This window comes from Coturnix japonica, chromosome 9, assembly GCF_054131305.1.
Source record: "Coturnix japonica strain WE chromosome 9, WE-NBRP24, whole genome shotgun sequence".
In the NCBI taxonomy this organism is placed as follows: Eukaryota; Metazoa; Chordata; class Aves; order Galliformes; family Phasianidae; genus Coturnix; species Coturnix japonica.
This window is the reverse complement of record NC_140671.1, coordinates 28,497,417-28,524,476: the sequence shown is the minus strand read 5'-3', so window position 1 is coordinate 28,524,476 and position 27,060 is coordinate 28,497,417. Positions and strand designations below refer to the sequence as shown.

Genomic DNA, 27,060 nt, shown 5'->3' with positions numbered 1-27,060 from the left:
TTTAACCCATGCTTAGCATAGCTGGCTTCTAACAACTGCAAGCTCTCTGTCACATAGTATATTTCATGTTTCCTTGCCAAACACACTGAGCTATCACTTCTGCTACAACACAACAGTTCCCACAGTTGCTTCACCTCCGTTTAGGCTGCCTCACTTAAAGATGAAATGTAAGATTAAGATCACATATATAAAATGCTGCTTAAGATGCACAAGTTCATTAATAACTACAGGACAAAAATCTTAATGATTTATATTGATCAATAATCCATCAGTTGAGGCAACAACTATCATCCATCCATCCCTCCAGACTCTGCACCTCCCCGAGCAATGAGAAGAGCTTACATACCTCTACTTTAAACTCATTGCTGACATAGCGACCATTAAGCTCAGAACAAACCAATTTGAACTTTCTGTCAAAAAGAGAAGCGGTGTGCCAGTTTCTGTAGCGTATCAGATGCAAAACTTCTTCATAGCTGGCCATAGTATCAACTCCTGCAGAGAAACAAGAAAAACAATTACTTTGCAAAAGCCTACAACAACACCATACACTCTACAAATCATCCTCCCTTTCTTTGAACAAGTTCTCTTGGCAGATAGATTCTCAGTCAGCAGAATAAAAAGTAACACCATTATGACAGACAGACGTGGCTTCACTGAGATTTTTGGGTTTACTTTGTGGTAAAATCCAAGATTCAGACAATCTGTAAAATCTTTTCTTTTGAATACATAGCACACTCTGAAAACAAAATAGAAAGGAATGACGCACACTCCACAGCACTGTATTATCTGTGCAAGAAGAAAGCCTTTTCTAGGGGACAAAGTATACTTCATTTCCACAGTTAAGAAGTAACCTGCAATTTATAGGACACCAAACCTCCAAAGGAAGGAGATTCTAGAATGACCTATTTTCTAGAATCAGTTTTCCACAAAACAGTGCAAACACCTCTGAGCCTGAAACTCCAATTAAAAAATGAGCTGTTTGGAGTAAGGTGTTACAACCCATCTATTGAGCACACCGACTTCACACCCTTCCTGCATGAGCAAAAGAATGAAGTCCCACCTGTGATGATCATGCCAAGGTTGGAACTACTCATCTCAATGCCTTTCTGCTGTAATCGTGTCATGTCAATCTCCAGGCTTTCTTGATCCTGATTTAATTCTTCTCCCACCACTGTCACCTCACACGTATCCAGGTTATGCATGATTTCTTCAGAAACCAAAGATTCTTGCACTGAGAAGTAGAGGAACCGCCAAGGAGATGAGCAGAAACAAAGGAAAGTAGACAAGAGTCCACAAACCATAAAATATCCCATGCAGACAGAACTCTTCTTTCAAGTCAAACATAAAGATCTGGGCCTGAAGTAAAGAGACCAAGTATTCAAGGTATAATGATAAATAAGGGATTATTTACATGGAAGTAATGGCCTGGACTTATTTACATTTAGCTCAGAGCAGCATACCTATGCTTCTTCCCAATCAACACACATCTTGTTTCCCCTTCTAGATTCTTACTGCAGGAGAAATCCATGCCACTTTGCAAGAGGAAGATCCTCCAACATGATCACAGAATAGAATAAAGGTAAGCAAGAGCTTCAAGCAGAAATGATGTTACCTGTAGGATCTTCATCCCCATCTCCGTCTGGTTCCACCTCCCGTGTAATGGTGCTTATTATGCGAAGCTCAGGGAAGAGGGAAATGCCCTCAGAACTCTCAAACTCTGAAGCAGACCGGGCAAAATGGTTGATGCCACTCAGGCTGATTTTTGGTTCCTCTGGTTGCAAGACCATTACATATCCCTCCACAGAAGGAATGGAGACGCAGGCCTCTTCATTGAAACACCTAAGAGATACAGAAGCACAGTCAAGGCAGCTGTTTGAAAGGGAGGCACAATTACGCACAGTAATTGCTTAATAAATTAAAAAAGCTCAATCTCAGACCCAAGAGTCTTAGATCATCAACTGTGTTGGAAGAATTCCCCAGCAAGGGAACAATCTTACAATTAATTTTTACTTACATTTAACATTTTGCCCCATTTTCTCTGCTATGACTAACAGTTACAGATAACTTTATTGAAGCTTGTGACACTGAGTATGTCCTCTCAATGATAAATCTCTCATCTCTTACATCTTCCTTACCATATTTTTAGGAAGAAAACAGCAGTACTGGGAACAGCTGCCATATTCAAATATGACAGTACATACAGTAAAAGTCTTTAGTGTATCAGAACTGAGATACATCAACATTCCTTTCAGGCCTTAATATCACCATATAGAGAAGAATTATTTCAGCACTAGAACATACTTGACAGTACTGGTGATTTTAAGCCTCCGGATTCCAGGTGTTGGGAATTGGCGAGAATTCAGATAGGAAATGTGCTGCATGGCCTTATCAACTCTGTCAATATCATCCCCTTCTATGGTCACTGCTGACTGACTAGGGTTCATGTGGATCTGAAATTACAGAAGGGAGAGGAAAAAAAGGGAACACAAACAGAAAAATGATCAGGAAATTAAAACAGAAGTTCAGCCCTGTTTAGTCAGGTAAGCGCGGGGACAATTACAGCTGTATTCAAAGCAGTGAGGACATTATTTATGGGTCTTGTGCTTCATTTCCTTCTTCCAGTCAAATACATTGAGTATTTTGTTCTTCAGGAGGGAAACCTAGGCCCTTGTAACAGTTCTGATATGAAGTAATAAGACAGACAGCTAATATTAAAGAAAAATTCAGCTTTGTTCATGCAACCTTACTACAAAAAATAATAACAATTTTTAGAACAAAGATATCTAAGTCGGATTAATTCTACTAAGCTGCTTGGTAAGAATCTCTGTCTGGTGTAGCTGGTAAAACAGAGGCTTTCAAATATCCAATTTCTTTTCTCAGGTTCCAGAGAACGCAGTAATGTTTACTCTTAAACTCCGCTATGACCATGTCCACACTAGAAAGATTTGCTAGTTTTCATGTAATTTTAATGCAGTGTGTCACAATTAAATAAGCTTATTTTAGTTAGGATGCCCCAAATTAACTATCTACAAAATTTGCATCTGTAGTCAGTAGAGCAACATACACAGCCCCCTTCATTAATGTGTGACTTTACCTTCACGCCTTTGCCAACACCATCAGCAATCTGCAAATCCAGTCCTTCCTTGCAGGTGTACAGGCAATCGATCACTTTCTTGTTTTCCAGTTTACCAGAACGAATCATCAAACCTGCCAGATTGCCTCGGAAGAACTGAGCCATGCGGAGTTCACCACCTTCATAAAGAAACAAAGGAAGAATCTTTAAAGATGTTGGGTTTTTTGGGGGATTATTTTTTTTTTTCCCCACTTTTTCCTTTGTAAAGCAACAAATTTGCTTTGTGGCTCCACAGTACATTATAGACATGCATGTTAGTTTTTCATCCATTCTGGGTGTTAACCTTGTCATTATGTTCAAGCATAAAGAAAGAATTCAACAGTTCACCATGCATATGGCCTCAAAACATGACAGTGTAGCCATCTTGAACTGTTACTTCCATAACAAAAATTTCTTTTGCTCATACAGCGAGGTGGTGTTCAGAACCAATTAAACAAACTGAATCCTGAATTCTCACAATGAGGCACTAACTCCAAATACAGAGTTCTTTATAAAAGCAGAAGTGCCTACCATGGTAGGAGCCAACAGCGCCAGTCCTCAAGCTGTTAGCTCTCGAGACTAAGCCAATCATTTCAGGCTCTATTTACACTTAAAGGAGAGAAATAAACTTTACAGCATCACTCAGGGTGTGAGGCATTGGTACAGGTTGCCCAGAGAAGCAGTGGGTGCTCCATTCTTGGTAACACTCAGGGTCAGGCTGGACCTGGCTCTGAGCACCTGATTGAGCTGTGGGTATCCCTGTTCACTGCAGCTGGACCAGATGGCCTCTAAGGGTCCCTTCCAACTCAAACAATTCTATGATTCATCTCATCCTGTAGGAGATATCTAAGAGTTAACAAGTCCTCTCTGTGCCTTCTCTGCATGGAATTAAAGTGAGAATTTTAAACTAAAGTAACTTAATTTTACACATCTACATTAATTGCAGTCTTCCAAGCATCTGACATATTTCATTTTCTTGAAGATGACACCAAGTGATCACTGACTGATCTGGCAGCCACAGGACTCCACCTGGAAATTTGTATTTCAAAGTCATCACTTAATAAACTAAGAGACTGTCTAAGCTTGTTTTAAAGATTCTGGGCGATGAAAGATCCCTGACATAACTCAGAAGTTTTCAGTAGTTAATTGCTATGTTACAAATCTTATTTCCAGTTTAGACTTGTACAGCTCCAGACTCCATCTCCTGGATTCAGTCACATCCTTGCCAAACTAAAACATGTTGCACAGCTAGAAATCTCATCTCGCTTTTATTTAGATCATTTCAGGATATTCAAACTATGCAGAACAAATTTGCCTCAACTCAAGACAAAAAAAAATCCACTAAGCAATCACTATAAATGTCTGAGAAAATAAAACACTGAAGCCAACCAGACCTAAATGGGAGCAAAAGGGTTTTCTCACCAAATGAGTATCCAATCTGCTGTCGCTTATGGGAGGGAATCATTTATATATCAGCAATCTGATGTGAATTAGGAATTGTTTGAGTAGGGAGCAGGATTATCCAATTTCAAAGATCCTTCCCAAACTACAGACTGACTCTGTGCTGGGCACAAACATACCTTCATGCATATATGTACATGCATATAGGATGAGATGTATTTGTATTTTAACAAAACTGGATTAAACAAATTGTAGCTAAATAAATTTTGCATCGGCAACTTATTTTACACCACTTCACTGCAATCAAACGGTGGCAAATTTGTACATGGGTGTGCAACTGATTGGAAAAAAAAAACCAAAAACAAAAACAATGAAAAAAGATCATCTGGCAAAGCTCTGGAAATAAAGGCAAAATGAAGAAACAAGCCTAGGAGAGGATTATGTGAAGGTCAATGGCCCGAATGCAATGCCTGCATTTCATGCTGTGTGTGAGATGAAGCAATGTCTTGGCTTGAAAATGAAATAAAACAGTAGGGAAAAAACTCCAGCAACCTGCAGAGGTCTCAGGCAGGGTTTCATTGTCATTTTCGTTTCCTGTATATTCTGTAGAAAAGCAAGACAAAGAACAGGACAAGAGGGAAGCAACCAGGTCGTTACAGTTTGGCAAATTCTCTCTTGGGTCACAGTAAACACACACCACCACCGTCCCTCAGAAGTAGCATTCATGACAAGACAATTCACTATTGATGAGATCACCAATGAGATGCAGGTCTAACAACCAACACAGCCATCCTCTAGGACGGAGGAGACATTAGGAGACATTATAGAACCTGAGACCATTAAATTGATAGAAATGTCCCAAGTTTTCCATTTGTCAATCACCCACAAGATACTTCTCTGCATTATGGCAAACTGCAACTACAACTACAATAAAACAGGAATGATTCAGCACTGCTCTCTCTCTGACCCAAAAGATCAATTCATACCACATAGGATGTAATTTAGTCAGCAAGACAAACATTTCAGTTCAGGACTGCAAAGCAAGAGCTTTGTTACAGGATCTCTAGCAAGCAGCTATCAGTGCTCTACAGTCAGATGCTTGCTACCTTTTCTCTTCAAGGTTTGCAGATTAGACTTCACAAGAACTAGAGAATATGAATCAGCATTTTACAGCTTGCAGAATATTGTCATTTAACCAGAGTCTGTACATAATAAAGCAGATTTCTATAAGCAACTGATAAAATGCCCAAGAGACAGCATCACTGTGTTGCTTTTAGCTGAATTGTCTACTGGTTACATTTCCATTTATGAGAACACTTCTTCTAAAACACACCATTCAACCTACTTGATATTAACGTTCTCCATAATAAGGTGAAGTATAAGATGGACCTTACATTAGTTCTTAAGAAGTTATCTATCCATATCGTCCCACATACCAGAGAAAATTCTGTGTAGCACTACTTGTGAGTAGCTTTGCCATTCATACACACACAGTCAGTAAACAAACTAACCAACCCGTGGAAAAAATGTCAAAGAGAAGAAATATCAGATAACAAAAATAAAACCCCAAAATATCCAGCAATAAACATCAGAAGTTATCTTTCATGCAACAGAAAGATTAGCTACGCATTGCTAGTCTAACCACAAAGATAGCATTAAAATAAACAAGCTAATTAAATGTATTAACAATTGTAAGCAGTTACCTTGCCAGCATGCTCCAACTACCAGCTGAGTTTCTATTTTCGAAGGATGAAGTGGATAATCTTCAGTCACTGGGAAAGGATCGTATGAAACACCATCTACATAAAGTGTTACTGCAGGAAATTCAACATTGAGGACGTAATGGTGCCATTCCTTGTCACAAACCTAAATAAAAGAAGTAGGAAAAATTGTTTTAATATTAAAAAAAAAAAAAAAAAAGGATTACAGTTGAATAACTGGATCTGATGCAAATTTTGCAAACATCCACATGTGGACATTCACCATTAAAACAATATACACTGCTCTGTACAGAACATAGCAGGATATTTCAAACCATCTCAGAACGTAACTCATGTCAGGTAGCTGGTGAGACCCAGAGGGCTGGAAAAGCGCATCAAATATTTAGACCCTTTTGTCTGATTCTTCACTATTGTAATCATCATTAATTCACAGAAATAAACTCTGCAGATTGTAGTAATGCCAAAGGAAAGACTTGGCATTATAGCACCTGCTTTCAAATGTAAAAAAACTAAGATCAGACAAACAGAAAGAACACAGACAACTCTTATCCCAAACAGGGGAAAGTACCTGCATCCCTAAGAGGAGTATTGCTCTATTTCTGTGCAGTAAATACCAAATGATGCAAATCGGTTCATCTCTATTTACAATATGTGTACCTACTTCTGGCAATGTGTAAAAGGTCACAGATTTTATTCCAGTGTGAGGAAGTATTAAGACATTCTTCTTTTATCCCATTAAACACTTTGATCAGCAACAGCGCTGCATGCTCAGAAGTAATTTTGTTATAAACAAACTGGAATGCTTATGCCTCCTGTTTTCATACTCATTGTGTTACAGTGTAGTTAGTGAAGATAACTGACACAACAGCTGAAGTTTGGCATTTTATTTTCATACATAAATCCACACTTCGCTGCCTTTCAGGACAACGACTCGGACTTTATTTCATGAGCATCCCATTGGATTTAATTAAAGCACTAAAGCAAGTAGCAAGTCAAAAATCAAGTTGAACAGGCATCTATCCCTGACACTCATCACGAAGTAAATACCACTGGGTTCTACAAAGTCAGTATCAGGAGTCTGGAGTTGTGAATAGTACTTCTTAATAATTACCTCATTAGAGAGTTCAGGCTCCAGTGTTTTTCACTGTATTCTATCATTTTACCAGTCATTCCAAACTTACTTGGTTTAGCTTCCAGTGGAATTCTGCAGGCTTGTATGTCTTTCCCTCTGAAGGATCTTGCCGGAAGAGGAAAACAAGGCGGCAGTTGTGCACATACAGCGTGTAGTGGTGTCGATTCATATCTGCACAAGAGTTTCAAGTATTGTCATTCTCTCCTCTAAGTATTAGGCACTCAAAAAAAAAAATAAAAATTCACCATTTCTGAATATTCCTATGTAAATGGACAGTAATTGATAAATAAATGCACAAGCAAACCAGATATGTTAAGAGAGACAGTATCTCCATCTAGAAAAAAATATATATTGCAGTCAATGCTGTCACTCAGCCTGATACGTGTATCTTAAGGATTTTTGGCAGTATTGAGAATAAGGCTATTTGTGGAGATACAAAAATTAGATTTCTTTGCCAGAATAATACACCTACTATGATGAAATGAAATGCATAACATAAATAAAGTCAGATAAACAAGCCTAACTCATTTCAGCTGAAGCTAGGTAATTTAAGTGCACACCTCTACAGGTAAATACAGTAAAGAACAGCTTTGGAGTTCACTTCCTTTCACTTCCAAGAAAAACCTAGAAAAATCTATAGAAAACACTTAAAGTTCCCACAGATGCTATCACAGCATATAAAACCAAAACAAATTAGATTGTTCATACTTCGTGTATCGACAAACCTGTCTTGTCTGAATTGCAAAGAATTGTCTCTTTCTCTTTGGTTCCAGGGCCATGCCTCATCCACACTGAAATCATGAAGGGTTCTTTCAGATTGACTGTGACAACACCATCTGGAATCTTCACAGCCTGTGTGCCATTAAACTCAAAGACTTGGTCACTGTCATGACCATTATCAGTAGGAAGTCCTATCGTCCAGTTCGCAGCACTACTTGGAGAAGGAAGCAATTCAGCTGTGCCAGAAGCAGCACCTACAATAAAAATGCTCACATGAAAACAAGGTAGTAACTAGAAAGATCACAGCTAGCTTCATATCTAACAGCTTTTAATGAGCATTAGTTTTACTGCCAGTATTATGTGTTATCATCACATATCAGGCAAATCTCCTATTGAATAATGTGGCATTAACATTAAACATATCTAATATTACCAGCTGAAGAGATCTGCATGAGAACACCACAGTGAACCCAAGCATCCCCTCTCACATCATCGACTAATAAAACTGCACATCTTCTAACATAATATTCAGCCCATAATAAGCACTTTATCAGAACAAAAGCATCCTTACCACAGAGTCTGTGAATGGATTTCTCAGAATAGGTGTCTCTATCGCAGCCTTTCCCAATATGATTGGTTTCTAGCTCAACTGTTGCCTGAATTGAGGTTATTGGCTCATCACATGTGTCCAAACGCATACTTGGGAAGAGTGCTAAAGAACCAGTACCAGGTTCATATTCTATTCTTTTGCTCCAACCTGTATAATTATTCAAAGAAAAAACATTAAAAAAAATCCCTCCTGTTTAACTGAAGGCACTGCCAAAGCAGATAGGAAGCAGCTCAAACTAACCTTGCCAGCCAGGCTTGCATGTAGGCTTAATACTAATTTTAACCAATACATCTTCAGCAGCTCTCTTCTTCCCACAGTCATACGCAGTTACTGTCAGTTTATACTGGTGCTCTTTGCCATAGCTCAATTTTTCTGTATTTTTTATATAACCTGGAAAAAAAAAGGTGATAATCAGAAATGAATATTTCAGAGTCACTGCTGTGTTAAATCCATACAGGTACCCACCTATGTACTTTATACTGGTAACAAGACTTTAGCAGCCAAACAGACAATAGACTTTCACTACCTGTGCTTTCAGTGCTAGACATAAGGTCCAGATATTTAAAAATCATATATATACAGAAGTACAAATATACAGAACAAGTATATACTTATCAGGCTCATCACAGTATATTATACTGCATTATATAACATACATATATATATATAATATTTAACAGTATTATATTACTCCAAATTAAACTATTCACAAGTGGTAACTGGTAAATAAACTTTATCAGGTTATCTGTTTCATCTGCAGACCTTCAGAAATGTGAATACCTCAAAAATTCAACCTAAAGTCAGATAAAAACTGTCTTGTTTTGCTTGGCCAGGTCCCCTGGACCCCTGGAAATAGTCCACAGATCACAGACTGAATGGAAATGACCTAAACAAAACAAAACACTACACTTCAAACCCAATACCCACAACACTGTAAACTTTGGAGCCACATGTAAACATCTCACATGGAAAAAACACACTAACAGAATCCTATTTTTGAAAGCATCACAGGAAAGGGTTAAAGCAGGGTTGCTGCAGTTTTATGCTGATCAATTTGAAGCCCTGTGCCTAAGGCAGTGAATGACAGTAATTCCCACTCTGTCTTGCATCACATTCTTACCATCTTTGTCAATAGCAAAAGGAACATCCGGAGTTACGATTTCATAGCTGCAGATCTGGCTGAACTGAGGTGAACAATCTGCATCCACCGCTTCCACTTTCAGGATGTTATCATACCTCTTCCCCTCAATAACGGTTGCCTTGTATGATTTCTCTTTGAACACGGGAGAATACTCATTAACATCGTTCACCTGAATGTGTACTGTTGCTCTGGAAATAAAACACCAAAGTCAGTTTTCTTTACATTGCAGATCTCCCATTCTTGTGTGGAGTCTGACAGAACACCTCATTTACAGATGAAACCTCTAGAATTTAAGCTCCCTGAGGGATGTCACCAACTACTAACGAGACTAAAAATCTCATGTTCCCGAACAGGAAAAGCAGCAAATATTTTCCATGCGCTTTGCTATGTAATTCTGTGTAGTTCCAAGCTGTTGTTTACTACTGCTGTTTAAAATCAGGTAACCAACATTGCAACTACTGAGTTGCTGCCACTTTCCAGAAATATAACAAAGTACAGCTGTGACAAAATAGGCATTTAGTTCTGATAGCACTACAATTCTTTCAGCTCTCTTTTGCTGTCAGAGTATGTGACACAAACATCCAATTTTTATTTCACATGAATGACAGACATGACTAGTCTTAGGCTAGGAGCTCAGTCAAGTGCCTTTGATTAGCTTTCTTTTGATAATGAAGCACTGAGTGCTGTACGTCAGTGAAAACTGATTTATTTCCTGGATGTAGGACTGAGAGATCAGACAATTTAAATGGAAGAAGAAAAATAGCAATAGGAAGATGCACTGTAACACCTACAGCAAGCTAAATAATCTTACACAGACTGGGTCAAGAAAAGGTGAATACTGAGAAGTATCTGAAATGTAAATAAAGAATCCAATCTCTGTGGTCCTTATGTAAAAGCAAAAGACTTAAAATGCTTGTTTTTAAGAAGTATCTTTAAGGTTTTCTTTTATCCTGTATAGCCACACAATTGCACCAATAAAAGGCTTTCTATAGCAAACACTGCTTGTATTCCTCACTAAAGTAACAGCCACAAGGCAGGGAATAGCAGCAGTGGTTTGCAGGTACAGGTTTTAGAAACCCCATTATTTTTCTGTAGCAAAAGAAGAACTGCAGAACACAGTCCTGGATCACAGAGCAGTGCTGCAATGACAGCTTCACCAACCTCAGCCATCTTAGCTCACTACCCAGAGAGAAATCTGCACAGCCACAACACTGCATCACCTGGCAACCACACACATCACACCTCTACCAAGGAAGCTGTGCTTTGCCTGCTCAGAAAGGCAGAAGATCAGTCACCTGTGTGCCAGACAGTTCAACTATTTATTTACCATTCATGCACTTACATGAGATGCCTAAAATAAGGTATTTCTGAATATGTACCAGAGAGACTGAATGGCTGCTTTTTTATTAGGAACTTTCCCAATTCTACTTTTGTTACCATTTCTCTAGACTACATATTTTAGCACAACATATTTTAGTTTTATATATGTCATTCTGGATCTATCAAGAAGGATGTTTACATCTCAACCAACCTGCACAGGCACAAAAACACATTTCAGTTGTAGAGTGAGGAGAAGGAACTATACTACAACGTCGAACTGAGCAACTCCAGCCAACCAAAGAAAATGATAACTGCCATCTTTTTGTTTCATATCTTTCTTCAAAAGTAAAATTCAACAGGGATACCTATTTTCCATCAGTGTAAGCCTTAGCAAGACAACTTTCTGCTGTGTATTTGAAGCATAGAGCTATAGAATAACAATTGTATTTGTCACCAAGATGACTGCTGGTAAACTAGTCCTCATCTTGTTCATGTCCCTCTTTGCTTTGCACTGATAGTAATCTTTCACATGCTTGGCAGATGTTGACACCAGGGTGTTATACAGTTACTTGCAAGTCAATTTCCAGAGAGCAATTAAATTGTGGTTTATTCTTTAGATAAAGATTGCTTTGTTCCCATCCTTTAATCTAGGCAGAGAAGAACCTTATGCTATTGATCTTGCTTTTTAGGGTGAGGCCGGCGGAAACCAAAGCAATATGTATTCTTTTCCACTTTGTCAAGGCTTATTGAACCTGGATTTTTGTCTTAGAAACTGAATTCTGAAACAATGTCTTTAACTGGTAACCCATGTTGAGTCTTTGTATCAATTCAAGCCTGATTTTAAATATTTCAAGAGTCATCAGAGATGTGGAGGGCAAAGCAGTACCACTGAGAATACAGTTACAGATATCAAAACAGTTCATTTCCATTTTGATACTATATTGCCATTATATAAAAGTCTTCCACTATTAACACTTGGTTTGCATTTACTCCAGACACACAGGATGTAAATCACCAGGAACAGGAGACCAGTTGAAACCAAACTTCCCCTCAGCCAACCACAGATTCACTTACTTGTGGGATTTTTTTGCATTTGCTCCATCTGGTCCCTTCCCACAGTCATAGGCCTGTATGGTGAACGTGTAGTCCTTCTGCAGTTCACAGTCGAGTTTCTCTTTGGAGCGTATTATTCCCTCACCAGTGGATTTATCCACTACCACTGCTTCAAAGGGGACATTTTGCCCATGAATTTTAAATCCACAAATCTCACCTACAGATTCAAAGCAACAGAGGTTAGAACTGGTCAAAATCATGACGCGTTTTTTAAATGAATGACCAAATAGTTTGCAGCCAAGGGTTTGTGAGGGTCTGTGGACAAAGCAAGAGCACTGTGCTTTAAAATGGGTGATTTCTGGGAACTTTAGTAAAAAGAAGCATACGTCTGCCTTCCAAGCAACTCGTTTACTTGCATCCATTCATGCAGGAATACAAAAGAGAAAAAGAGAAATGTAGACAGGCATTTCACAGGAGTACTTGAGATAGCTCTAGGGTAAGAGTAGAACTTATGAGAGCACACAGCCAAGGCCACTTGTAATCTCTTCTATGCCAAGCTACTGGGAATAGCTGGGCAGCTTGTTTATTTTGACCAGAGCAAAAGGTTAAAATGCACAGTTACAAGTCAAGGGATGAGAAAGCTTCAAGGACAGGTTCAGCACCTTAATTACAGAAATTCTGTCAAGAGATCAATGAACAAAGTCTTCCTGTGCAATGTACCTGACTAAAATTAGGGAATCAAAATAAACTACTGAATGAGAAAGGTAGAAATACCAACTTCTCAGGCATCCATTTCAACAGCTATCTACTAACAGACCAAATTTATTAATTGAGAAAGCTCTCACAATTTGGTAGGCTTTCCTTTCCATTCAATCTCTTCATCCTAATGCACTTGAAATGAAGCTCCTTGTACATCATTCTAAAACACGTCTGAGCTTGAGATTACGTTACAAGTCACCTTGCTGGCGCAGTTGGGTCAATCTGTCAGCAGGTAATGAGGACTGAGCCCTCGCTGATCCAGCTGCACTAACAAAAGCCGCTCAACCTTTGATCAGCTGTATTGCGTTTTTACCTGCATAGCTTGTTATGAAAGGGATTCTCTTCTACCAACATAAAACACTGTTTTATTATAACTGCAGTGGAACCACAGTACCAAGAATACATTCCTACTATAGATACACCTACAATCATTTTTAAAATGTACTTGATTCAGATTTTAAGCTACTGAAATACATATTAAAAGAAACACACTGCACAGAAGGTGTTAATAATGCTTTGGCACCATTATATTTAACCAAGCATATCAAAAAACAATGTCCAAAAAAGGAAACTATCTGTGAAAACATCAGAAAATGTTCCTTTTCCCCAAATCATCAGTGCCTGCATAATGTACAATGATCCTCAGTGGTTCAAATGGATGTCTGATGTACAGATATTTCTAACCAAGGGTTTGGTTACATAACAATTTTATCGATATACTTTAAAATAGAAAAGAACTGGGAGAATAAATGGGACAAAGAGCATGACAGGATCTTCTGTTTAAGTGCTGATTCCCCATTTCATAACCAAAGTTAGTGGGTTAATATTCATAAAAGGGATAGAAAGAACCCTTTATCACCTTCTTTGGTGACTGTCACCTCAAAACTCTCTAAAGGAGAAAAGATAAACCCAAGTCAGTAATACAGGAAAGGTTGAAAAGGGAACAAATAAGGAAAAGGCAAAGATGCACACATTACACAGAAAAACTTTGGGACAAAAAGTCTTTTACAATTCCAGTAGTGATTTGTTGTAACTGTTACCATTTTAGAGTTTTAGTTATGTTAAATATGATTTAACCTTTTATCTCCAGCTTGTCATTCGCAGAATTCTGAAGCGAGAGATTTAAATTGCAGGCTTATCTAAAGGCTTTTTGTTCTTTAAAGAATTCAGCTGCTAAACAAGAAACATTCAAAATTTCACGTTGATAGAGAATTATCCATAAAGTTGAATTTCCATCAAAATTTACCACTACTCTTCTATCTACAGACAGGGTAGATACTTGAAACAAACTTTTAGCTACAATCCTGAAACCAAAACCAGTTTGTATTCCTGTTTTGATAAAAACAACAGTCACTGGATGTTTGTGCTTCCAAGCTGTATTTTATCAGTATATGCTGTAGTGTTTGCTAAGTTTAAAAAGTGCATCAAACTCAAAATGACGGTGCTGCAACAGTTCTGAATTAAAGATAGACACACTCAGCTATGACCCTAATGAAGACAAAAGCTTTAGTTTATGAAATCTGGGCATGTAGGAGGAGTCTTTGTATTTTCACTGCAGTACATTTCTTTTCCAGGTTCAATGACCAGCCAACACTCTCTACCATTTTACTGATGTAAGATGACTGTATGAGGCACCTTGAAAGGCTGCACAACTTTTATGATAACTGACAATCCACCTGCAAGGAATCTCCTGTGCCTTCTAGGACCTCTAACATCGAGAAGCACACACTGGGTGTGAAACATGAAGGTTACTGAAAAAATATATGAAGGGAACACAAAAGCAGAAAGCCTGGTAATGGGAGGAAGAGGGAGAAGTCTGTTAATGTAGCAGTTACCCATGTGGGACAAAGGGAGGCTGGTTAACAACTGGTCACTTCATAACCACCTGAAGTGGACTTCAGCTCAGACACCAACTCCAATTTTGGCTTTTAAGACATTCAGGCTTTCAAGCAAAGACATAAAACAAGCTCTTCAGTTAATATCCATCTGTCTCTAGATGCTTTTTAGGGCACAAAGCTTCTGCTCAAGGTGTACTAGAGATCAATGCCTGCCAGATATTTCCCAGAACAACAATTGACCCAACATAATTGTATTTTCCACTTCACGCTAATGAGATTAACAAAAATCCCTTTTATTTCTGCATGGGCAAAGTACTTCAAACTGGACAAGTAACAGTGCTTAAGAATTACAGGGTTACCTATGGTAAAAGTGCACTAAAGAAGCAAATGCACAGCTTCCATCTCTTCAAAATATTACACACTGATTTAGAACTGTTTCAAGACAATTAAGACAACTTTACAAATGAACAATCCCACACATGGATGATGTTCTTTTTCATCTCAGTTATAAAACACATACTGCCACTGAGCAAGCTTAGTCCTATGCAAGGTATTTAGTGGCAAATATGCTCCCTAAGGTTTCATGCTATGTCATATATGCACGTCACTTATTCTTGTTTCACCTTGAAGTTGAGATGCACCGCTGAAATGAATTTCTCTCTCTCTCCTTATCCTTTCCAAGAATAAAGATAGACCTGTAATTGGATTTTTATTTGATATATTGGGAACCGTTCAGCTAAACGCCATGTCAGTGGGACAGAACTTTACTTCACAGTGTTCTGACTCAGCTGTACTTACAGTTGAAAAATTATCTCACTTCACAGATATGGCTGCATACCGCATTTGATGTACGTTTGTTGAATTACTCCTTGGATGTGACAAGATCAAATCCACAGATTACACAGTGGCATTCATCTTCTCCACATATTGTTTCCTTACAGCCACCATTCCAGCTGAGCACTGCATTCATGCTGGCCTGCTGCAGACAGGATGTCAGCACAGCTCCCTGCCCTAACCAAACAAGGGCTGGCAGCACAGCGTGGAAATGCGGTGCTCACCCACCAGCCCATGTGCACTATACATCTCCAGGGAGAGGCTGACTCTCAAAAGGTTTGGTGGATTTTGTTTGATTTTAAGAGAACAAATTGAGATTCTGCAAGACCATTTTTAAAGCTCTATTCATACTCACGCTCTGAGTTAAAAATTCCTAACCCCCACAAAAATAATTCTTGTGTTCCAGATCATTAAGAGTAAGCTATCGTATTGTGACTGTGTTTTTCCCCAGGTTTTGGAGGGCAGGGGAAATCAGAACCTTATGACAGATTCCTTCCACAGAGGAAACACTTCAAACCTTTGGCTAGTAAGTAAGACCCTCAGCAATATACATTCATATACAAGTTTGTTTCAAATGCACTGCCAAGTCAATTCTATTTTGCACAGTGAATGGAAAATCCGTACTAAGAGTTATAAACATTAAACTGATTTTAGACATAAATTATGCTACCATACAATAGAAAATATTGTTGCCCTTTATTTTATGATCAAATTCCAGCATGACTCAATTTGTAACATAGAGAAGTTCCAGTGAAGAGCTAGAAAGATCATTGTCTTCCCAGGCAGATCCATAACAAATACAAAGCACGGATGCCAGAGGGTCCCTATGAATTACACAGGCCCAGCACATCTAAATTCAAAATCTGCCTTCAAAAATGTATTATTGCAGATGCAAGAGCTCACCAAGTTATCCTAGAAATAGATGTCTAAGTAACAGTATTTTTGCATGCCTGCATGTAAGGATCCTACCCACAGCAGAGTAAAGTACTAAGATATCCCTCCTCCTTGCCCCACAGTCCATGTACTACAGAGCATTTAAATGAACTATTTTCAAGATATTTTGACATGCTGAAATTTAAAGTGAAGCAAAAGATTATTTAAAATATTATAAAACTACAGACAGTTCAAAAGGGTTGATAGCTCAATTAGGAGGCACAGCTAATTAAAATATCCAACCTTCTGAAGCGTGAACAAATCTGATTTGCAATACCCATATACTACTTAGGGCTGAAATTGGCATTTAATCCTGAAAATGCTTTGTTTTGCTGTGAGAACATGCTGTCACTAACCTAATGGGTTTCTCACACGTAAACACCCACATAGATGCTGCTGGACAATAACAACACTATTCTCCATTCTAGGACATGGCTACCACACCACCAACTAAAAGTGGTAATGCTGATTCAACACCACTCCCACATCTGCTCTCCTCAAAGACGGATTCAAGTATTGTTCCATTGCATGGTAGACATAAAAAACATTTATTTAACCAACTAATCTGCAAGTGTAGAGTTTAAGCCTGTGTTGACCACTATGATTAAATACCTGCAGATGCTGGTTAGTGCTCTTCAAACATGGTTTTCCTTGCAAACCATTGGAACACCCTTCCATAATAATGGATCCAGTTAGTGAATGAATATTCTTGCATGGTAGATTCCAGAAAAAAACAGCAACAACAAGCAAACACTACAGCAGAATTTTTTAAGGGAACTGCTGGCTGTCACTCCTATGTCAAAAGTAAAAATTACCATACATTCTGAAAATGACTTTTGTATCATCTCCTATATGCTATGTTAGAGGAGAAAAAGCCTTCACAGTGCTAAACCACTGAGGTATACAAGAGACAGGAGACCTGAATCATCATTTTCAAGCAAACACAGTACTAACTGTGCTTTATTGTTCTGATCTGAACCAGAAAAAAATAAAGCAAAAGGAATGATGTTTCATCTGCATTATTCAGGCTGCAAATCTCAGTCCAGAGAGGCTCTGCTCATGTAGTTGAACAGCACCTACAAGAAAAGACCTCTTCAACTCTACTCCAGTAATCTAACACGAGATTGTAAGATTATGAACAGTCAGCTTGCTTCCACATCTCATCAGGCAGTATTAAGCTGGTACCAGTGAAAAAAGCTCCATTATCAGAGAAGATATTCTGCACAGCAGCAAGTCTGGCTCAAACCCACTTCACAACATTCAGACCCTTCCCAGATGCAGGAACCTGCTTATATTTCGGAAGACTTCAAAAGAGCCAAGTTTCCACCCACAGTTCCTCCCAAAATTAAACAGAGGTCAGATTCCCAGCACTACCTCACAGCTAAAGGAACCTCAGCCTCAAAATACATTACATCATTAAATAAGTCTCAAGCTTCACATTTCTGAAATTAAAAAAAAGAGTACTGAGAATCATGTTCTCTTATGGCACCTCTGCTCTCTGATACAGATCAAGCTGTGAAATATCAGTGATTCTTTGAGTAGAAGAGGCTTTCCATTTACTAAAACTCTCCAAACTGCTACACAAACTTATCACAGAAAGCCTGAATTTTCACAGAAACTCATGGTCTGAATACTGCAGAATGGAAATGCAATCTTAATTCTACTAATGTCTTCTCAGCCTATTAAGACACAAATTGAATACTCTAAGAAAACTGTTCAGAATGAGAAGGAAACATGCATTTTGGAGCTCCAAACAATGCTGCAAAATGTGGAACCTGAAGGACTGAAGAAACAGTTAGATGCTATGCAAAAGAACTCAGAAAAAGTAACACACATGCAATTGAAAGAGTATCTGCAATATACACTATTCTCCACTTGGGAATGTGAATAGGGCTGTAAATATCAAATAAAACCATGGTCCATGCATGGGTATTTCCTAGGATCTATAAGCTACAAACATGACACTGTTGCTAGGGAAAATACACAGTATCTGCCATCAAGGTTTGTATTGCATCTCACTTCTTATTTATTTACCTGCAAAACGCAGAGGTGCATCTTTGTCCAGGGCTATTAAAGGGGGGTCCAAGAGAACTGTGTTATCATTTTCTGTGACTATCCCATGATACGTCGTTTCAATCCATGGCTTATGCTTGTTAACTGAAAGGGAAGAAGGAAAATCCAGGTTAACATTTTGGAAACTAAGGACTTTTAAAAAGCTCCTTATAACACCACCTTTATTTTTGTTTTCTGAATCTGAAGCAGTATTTTAATAAATTCAATCATTGAGACAAATTCCTGGCCAGGTATGTTCAGAAGAGTCCACTGTCCCTGTAGGCTTCCCAAAAGTAACTCAGATCTAAATAAGTTTCTTTTAAATATGCTGGGATTTAAGATGGCCCTGAAGTGCAATTCAAAAACCTTTTAACTGTGATGAGGAGCTGTTCTCAGCAGTGCCAAACATCATGCCAGAAAAAGCCATATTCAGCAGCAGACAGGAAAAGACTGGCCAACAGGAGACACCAGGGGGCTACTGAAAGGCTGCTTCCCTCCAGCCTGGAAAACTTGGCATCTGGTTGGTGGATTATTCTGCAGGGAACAGAAACTAATAGTCAACAGTACGCATGGTTTCAGCATTTTTTTTCCTGTGTGCGTTTATTATTATTATCACTAAGAGAGCAGATAGAGATCAAAAGGAGAGCTACAGGAATTCTGCTGAAGCTGTGGAGCTGTGTCAGTGCAAGGAAACAAGGCAGGAGAGGGTACAAAAAAGGACAAGGAGCAAGTACAGCACTTCCATATCTGTGCTGCAGAGGTGCAAAGCAAGTGTTCTGTGCCTCTGTGCTTTGCAGGACTTGCACTTTAGTTTTGTTTAATCCAGCATATGATCAATGCAGATTGCAAACATCTGCATGGGACCATAACCTCAGGCCCCTTCTGATATCTAATAGGATGCCTTGAAATCTAAGTAAGTTGTATCCCAATCTGTTGTATCACCTGTTTAGTAGCTGCTTGAGGAGACAGAGAAGCTCCTCCCAAGCACTGCCCAGCTTTGCTAGAGGTTCTAACATGCAAAAAACATCCAGATTTTGGTCTTTATGAGATACAGTACTTACAGCCTCTAAAATAAGAGCCTGTGCAATCACAACCAAGTCTGCATGAAAGAAAGTACTCTGCTATGCAGTTCAGCCCTGCTTCCTCACCCTGCAGAATTACACAAGTGGACTGTCGAAGTGGCAGAGACACAGTGTTAACCTAGACACCAAAATGCATTCAAGATGTATGTCATGCACTTACCCTGAGAAATTTAAAGAGAGATAAAAGGACACGGAAATGATTAAACGTAGATGCGGGGAACTCATAGGAAACCATAACATTCTCTTGATCCACTTTCATCTGCCATCTTTTACTGGTTAGTGGCAACAAACTGATAGAGGATAAAACCTCTTCATATACAACAAGGCAGCGAGAGAATTCACAATGAACTATTTTAACACAAAGAGTGTTTAATTATTGCCTTGTGGTTTTACTCAATACGGCAACACTATCTTTATGGCCTCAATACACTCACACAGGCATGATTTCAATATTCAGCATAGCACACAGCCAGCTAAATGTCAACTGCAGCGCCATCGGAGGAACTTGGTGCTTTAAAGCAAACTTCTTCACATTCAAAGGGTCCAACACATCATTCTGCCCTGGGAGGGAAGGCACTGATGTCTGTTACAGTCTAAGTCTAACTGAAGCACATCTCCTAATCCAAACCTGCTCTATAACAGAAGTGCTTCACTCATACAGCTCTGGCAGTTAGAAACACGAGGAGCTGCGTATAAGTACAGATTATGTATATACATATATATATATTTAAAGCACTAAGAAAACTACTCCTAATTTAGCAAGCTATGATAAATCTCGTTACGGTAGGACAGGGAGTTGTACAAAAAGCTTAAAGTACCATAACCACATATGAACACAATTATGATGAGCATGCTAAGCATCTGCAAAGCCTAGTGAACCTTCAAACAGGCCCAGTTAAAAGCAAAGTCATGTCATTTTATTGTGCTGCAGACAATAAAATCATAAAGCTTAAACCCCTTTGTGTTTAGGAAGGCTAAAACGTCGCCGGATTTTAAAACATAAAGCCTAAATCCCTTTGTGTTTATGAAGGTTAAACATCACTGGATTTTAAATCGCACACCAAACTAATTGCTGAATATCCAGGAAAGGCCCCTTATCCGTATTTGTGATCTCCTGACTCCAGCATAACCACATGGTGTAAGAAATTCTCAAGCTGGCATTTGAAAGATGAGGCCAAGCTAATGAGTAATTCATTAATGCTTCCCGTGAAACAACTGCAGAATTGATGCAAGAACGGTTCTGATGTCAGTTGGCTTAAATAACATTGTTAGACTGACAACTACCCTCTCACTTTATTTTTTCCTCTCTGAAAGCATTACAAAACTCCTGAAACCTGCAGAGAAAGTTGTCCATAGCCACACTGTTAACTGCAAACTGAAACAGTCAGTCTGTTCCAAGCCTGACACTTAGTGCCCTGAGCTGTTAATCTCCTGCCATGTAAGTGGGATAAACTACGCTGCTTCCCTTGAAATACAATATTCACACTATCTGTGAGCACCTCCATTGGAATCTGCTGTAAATCCCAACCAGCACTGAATGTAGTCGAGTGAAGGAAGCCTCCCTGGCACATCACGGCAAGTTGCCTTCTACTTAGCAGTTAGTGACCACATGTCTTTCAGAACAGATAGCCGACCTCTTTTTCCCCAGCAGCAAATTGAGCAGTACAGGTCACACCAGAGCTTTTATTGCTGCCAGGCAATGGCTGAATGTGCATCTGCAAGGTGAGCATGAGCAGCCTGGCCAATTTGACCTGAAAATAATTGCTGCTAAGCCAGAGGAAGAAAGAGAAAGAATACGTGCCTTGAACATGGGGCTTTTAAATACCATTCACTCCAAGTGAATGTATCCAGTTCCACATGATACTGAACAGACCAACTTTCACTAATATCAACTGGAACAACTCGTGGCTGTTCTCAGAAAGATGTTTCTTAAAGGAAGGATGCACCTCCAACAGCAATGGCTGATGCTACAGAACACAACCATCAGATCAATTAGCAGCATTTTTTCCTGCTGTTTAGAAGAATTCAAGACATTGACAAGACAGTGGGGTTCAGGGCTAGCAAGGAAACTCCAGGCAAAAGCTCCAGTCTTAAATTAACGGAATGAATTCAGTTCTACTATTTGAACGTAAACGTACTAAAGTTAAACGTACTCCTTTAAGTCCCTTCCGAAGACTTCAGTTATCTCCTTAGAAGTGGTCAAAAGTTCACTTGACTTAAGTGGGATCTGGCATCTACGTAACTGGAGATTTAGATGCACCTCAACCAGAAGGAAATGCAGCTGACAATATTTGTTTTCTCCTGCTGGATAATTATCTCAAGTATATGGTGCTGCTCAGTCACACTAAATATCTTTAGAATTAGATTGAGACGATGTCAAAACAAATTCATGTGAATTAAGTGATAAAACACGTTGCACAAACTCAATAACAACAGTTAGTGTTTGACAGCTACACATCTCCATCCGCTCTCATCACCTGGTGACAGCTGGATGAATTTAAAACATTTGCTTTTAAAATCCAGCTCAAAGACTTCATGAAAATTCCAGAAGTGCACAAGAAGAGAAAGATATTCCCTGTCGATTCAGATGAATTGCCCTCAATGAACTGAGTAAGCAGTCCTTGATTCCTGCCCTCAAGGGCTGACACGGATTTTTGATTACTGAGCATCTTCTGCACAACTGGCAGCCTCCTGGTACAACAGAACACAAGCCTTCCAGAGACAATGAAACCTCCACAGGCCTTACCTTGAATATGTATAAGTCAGTACTGCTCTGATGAAACTGCAAGCAATATCAGTAAGAGAACAAGGGCTGTGTAGTAGGTAACCAGAGGAAAATGCAGCTCAGCCAAGGAGGAAAGGATGTAGAAAGGAAAACATACTTTCTCCACCCTGAAAGCAAAGTTTAAGGAAGGGTGTAGCATGGACTGATTGCGGCGTGCTCTGTTCTGCCCCAGCCTCACCAGCCTGCAATTCACAGCTGTGCCTCCATTTTCTAGCAGAAAAGGGTGAGGATTAACCTTGCATATAAACAACGTGAAATAAATCAGCGATAATGAAAAGATTTCCTTCTTTAAGTAGGTCTTATCAGAGCTAGAATTTTACCCAAACTCGTCTTCTAGCCACATATAAACAGTGGGATAAAACTGAACACAAGTGATCCCACAATTCCAGATCTCTGTCTCAGATCCCTACAAGGAGCCCTTGTAGTTTATGCTCTGGGGGCTGAACTGTCACACACTGGGTGCATGAGGTAACTAACCTTTATGAATTATCACTGCTTATGGCTTGAATCCACATAATTAACAATAATCCTCCAAGCACTATATTCAGACCAAGGGCTGTAAGAACAGAAAACATAATCCCCTAACCATAACTGTTACTTTAATGCATGTTCTCTTAAATGTTGCTAGTTAAAGTGCAGGAGCAGAAATCACTTTCTGAAGTCCTATTTTCAAACTTCACTCCTTGGAAGGCAATCTTATTTACAAATAGGGCAAACATCACCTCAGTACAGCCAGCACTTCTGGCTCTACTTGTCCATTCCTTTTAGAAGCAACTTGTTCTCAGTCTAAACAAAAAGCCAGGGAGATGAGGCCTAATACTCCAAACAAAGGACAGAAAGACAGCTCTTCCAAGGCACTGAGGCTTCTAATAATCCATTCTTAAGGCTCCTAAGGAGGTTTAGTTCCTATGGAAGCCAATGGGAGTCAAGCAGCACCAGTCAAAGAAACCAGGAGTGCAAAACAAGATTTAAGTCCAAGGCTTCTCACTCAATGAACTCTCTCATGTTTCAAGATATCACTTCTGTCTTTGACGATAATGATAATGCAACAAGATGGATGCTCCTTAATATCACAATGTTTCATACAGACTTCTTGGAATACAAGTATTGAGATAAGGGTCAGAAAAACATGTAAGTGCTTTTGATCAGAAAAAGTCAATGACTGCTTAAGTTTTTTTCCTGCTCTGCAAAACAGTTTCATAGCTACGAGCCACCAAACTATCAGATATTTACATCTTTGCAGTACCAAGTGCTGTCTCAACCCAAATACAAGTATTCTAACTATCTGGGATGAGGTCATCATATTATGCTGTCCTCAGGCCTGGCCTGGGTTTAACTTCAGGCCTTCTAACTTCCATTAGAAACAGAAGTCCCAGAGCTTAGCTTCTGTCCTTTAAATAGATAGAGAGATGGATCTTTCCAATGATCTGAAAATGGCGATCCAAAGCCTACAAAAACATGGACATCTCGAGCCAAAGCCATAACTAAGAGTCCAGCCATGTTCCTATTGATAAATTTTCCTGATAACTTGGCAGACAGCACAGCTTGCAGCTCAATGATCTGGGAGAAGACAACTGGCACTGTAGCATTCCAAACACGCAGTGCATTATGCTAGCTCAGAACACCACATCTCCTCCATTTCAATTTCCATAGCAGAGTTATGTTTTACATATAATGAATAGAAAAAAACAGATATATTTTCTGCTTGTTGCTTGGTTTGAACAGATGATTCTCCGCCATGCCTTTCTAAGAACGTGCATCACATGAAGGTTTGGCATTGGTTACTTCTGCCTCTTCTCACTGTTTTTTTGCCTTGATTAAAGCTTAGAGGGGGAAAAACTCAACCCAACATCCTCCCAGACTGTCTTCTCGTTATGCTTTTGTGTATTCTTACCTTCCCCTCCCTCTAAAAGGGAGAAGGAAATCTCCCCACCAGCCCCACATTACACAGGCTGTTACTGTGCCAAAGAAACATCTGCAGTAAAGCAGCGGTAGCAACAGTGTGGTTTGTGGTTTGGATTGAAGACTTTCATAGCACCAAGTAACTTCCTGAAAAAACAAATAAATAAATCACAAAATAGCAAAGCTGCCTTCAGATACTGTTACCCTGATTAATAAACACTGTGCCTAAATGAGGGTAACTGAGATGGGGTCCAAGCAGCACAGAGGAATAACACTTGAACTGATGGAAGACGCAGACAGACATCAGAGGCATTGCCTTCTCTGCAGAGCCATTCCATGCCAGTTCTTACTCAGTTCTGCTGATAAATTACTCCGTTTTGATAGAAAATACCTCAATGTCACCAAAAGCTCTTTCTATTCCTTTCCTTTATCACAAAAGGAAATGGTTTTCACCACTCTGCCCCACTCACAGGGCTATACAGGACTTGAGAATTAACTCACCTTCCCAGTCCAGTATTTCTACTCCATTTCTGCTCGTTACCAAGCCAAGCACAACTCACTTTCTACCACGTAAAATAAATCTGAATTATCTCATTTCCAAGGACTTTTAAAACCACAAATTATAAATAGAGGGAGCTGTGCTCGAAGGAAATGGAACCAACAATACAGCACAAAACTGGAAGCTTGCTATAAATGTTTCCAAACAAATGTTTCTTCTAACAACATGGAAACGAAAGCGAGAAGCCCTAGCAGCTCTCCCTCATGTTGTTATTCTCCAGAGTTCCCTTGCCATTACATAGAGCTTCTTGTAACACTCCTTACAGGCCTATCAAAGCACCACAGAATGAAGGCAACAGTGTGCATCAGGCTAAACCTGGGCTCGTTGGGTAACTCAGGTTTGTGTGATGAAGTTTAACTGTGTTGATGAAGTTTAGCAACACAAAACATGCAGAGCAGCCCTGGGTTCAGATAGAAGGCACAGCCTGGGGTGAGCTGAAGGGCTGATGCACAGAGCTGCTCCCTCAGCTCATCCTTCACCTTCAGATACACTGAGGTTTCTTTGGGGCAGTTTTGGAGCACATTAATGCAATGCCACGTTCCCACATTGGGGTGGTAAAAAATCTGTCTCCAAGAAGAGCGACGGATAAATAGGCTGTATTTAAAAAGATGCTGTGCAGGTTAATTATGGCCACATTTACACAGCTGGCAGCCTCCTTCATTACAGGCACAGCTTCTCGGTCCTCCGTGGGGAAACTGCAGCAAGACGCATCCCTAGCGAGTTGCCTTTAAGATCAAGGAACTTCCCCTCCATCCACTCACAAGCCATTTTAAAGCCACGCTCCTAATCTGCATTCAAGCCAAATGCCGGCTCTCAGCTCCGACCCACGGTCCCGGGATAACCTTCAGGTGCGTGAGCCGGGCTCAGCCCCGCAATGCGTATGTGCGCCTCGGCTCCGCCACACCAATCGATGGCCACAAGGCCACCGCCAACCGAGCGGCTCCGTGCCGGTTGTATCGCCCACAGCCGCACGGCGATCTTTACGTAAGCCTCAAGGTTACGCTCCCCGGAGGCTGGAGGAGCTATTTCCCATTCGAGGAGCGTTAACCCCGGCACAGTGCGGGCACGTCGCTTCACCTTCCCCGCAACAAGTGCGGGGCTCAGCCCGTGCTGCTGCTGAGGCGGCGTTACGTAACGGCCCGGCCCGCACCCAACGACCTCCGGGCTGTGGGTGCAGGTGAGCGCTGCCGCCCCTCCCTCAGCGCAGCGCCGCAGGTGCAGCCGCCCCCACCCCCCGCACACACGAAGGACACGGAGGACACCGCGCTCCCCGCCTCCCTCAGCCCCGCAGCCACACGATGTCGGGGGGAATCACGCACCCTTCTCCCTCCCCTTTCCCCGCGGTGCAGCGCAGCCTCCCCCGCGGTTCTGTTTACCTCGAGCGGCCGCGGCTCCTCCGCAGAGCAGCAGCAGGAGGAGGAGGCAGCGGGCGGGGGGCGGCATGGCAGCACGGAGCGGGCAGGAGCAGCGCGCAGCCCCGGCTGCGGGGAGGCTGGGGCGCCCCCGCTGGTCCGGGCTCCGCTCTGCGTGCGGCGGGCGGAGGGCTCTGCTCGGCCCCGAGGAGGAGGAAGGGGAGGGAGGAGAAGCGCTGCGCTGCCCCGCTCCGCTCGGCTTTTCTCTCCTCCCCTCCCTCCCGCCCGCCCTCCCCCGCCTCGTTGCTGCGCGGCACCTAAAATGGCGGCCGCCCCCCCCCACACACACCGCGCTCCGTTACCAAGAGGAGGGAGCGAACCAACGGAGCGGGCGGGGGGCGAGGGACAGCCCATAGGAGGATGATGAGGGGGCTGGAGCACCTCCCCTATTGAGGACAGGCTGAGGGAGTTGGGTTTGTTCAGCCTGGAGAAGAGAAGGTTGCGGGGTGACCTCATTGCAGCCTTTCAATACCTGAAGGGAACTTACTACCAGAAGGGGAGTAAACTCTTGGAAAGGGCTGACAATAGCAGGACACGGGGAAATGGTTTTAAGTTAAAAGAGGGAAGATTTAGGTTGGATGTTAGAGGGAAGTTCTTCACTAGGAGAGTGGTTAGGCCCTGGAACAGGCTGCCCAGGGACGTTGTGGATGCCCCGTCCTTGGAGGTGTTCAAGACCAGGTTGGACGGGGCCCTG

At 40.7% G+C, this 27,060-nt stretch overlaps 1 protein-coding gene across 4 annotated transcripts in view; it reads right to left on the bottom strand.

Annotated features, from left to right (window-relative positions):
- CLSTN1 (calsyntenin 1) overlaps nt 1–26,512 on the bottom strand; it is a 30,862-nt gene extending 4,350 nt beyond the window's left edge. The window contains exons 1-16 of one of the 4 annotated variants that reach the window (XM_015882645.3): nt 26,331–26,512; nt 18,609–18,731; nt 13,829–13,858; nt 12,232–12,427; nt 9,817–10,025; nt 8,937–9,086; nt 8,658–8,843; nt 8,092–8,340; nt 7,416–7,537; nt 6,217–6,379; nt 5,066–5,116; nt 3,095–3,252; nt 2,302–2,450; nt 1,613–1,839; nt 1,061–1,231; nt 347–492 (exon numbers count right to left, since the gene is read on the bottom strand). In XM_015882645.3, coding sequence (XP_015738131.2) covers nt 347–492; nt 1,061–1,231; nt 1,613–1,839; nt 2,302–2,450; nt 3,095–3,252; nt 5,066–5,116; nt 6,217–6,379; nt 7,416–7,537; nt 8,092–8,340; nt 8,658–8,843; nt 8,937–9,086; nt 9,817–10,025; nt 12,232–12,427; nt 13,829–13,858; nt 18,609–18,731; nt 26,331–26,397 — 2,397 coding nt within the window. In that variant the 5' untranslated portion in view covers nt 26,398–26,512. The remainder of the gene's footprint in view (nt 1–346; nt 493–1,060; nt 1,232–1,612; nt 1,840–2,301; nt 2,451–3,094; nt 3,253–5,065; nt 5,117–6,216; nt 6,380–7,415; nt 7,538–8,091; nt 8,341–8,657; nt 8,844–8,936; nt 9,087–9,816; nt 10,026–12,231; nt 12,428–13,828; nt 13,859–18,608; nt 18,732–26,330) is intronic. The other 3 variants (XM_015882647.3, XM_015882646.3, XM_015882648.3) reach the window with 3 other exon arrangements.
- Between the last annotated feature and the right edge of the window lie 548 nt (nt 26,513–27,060).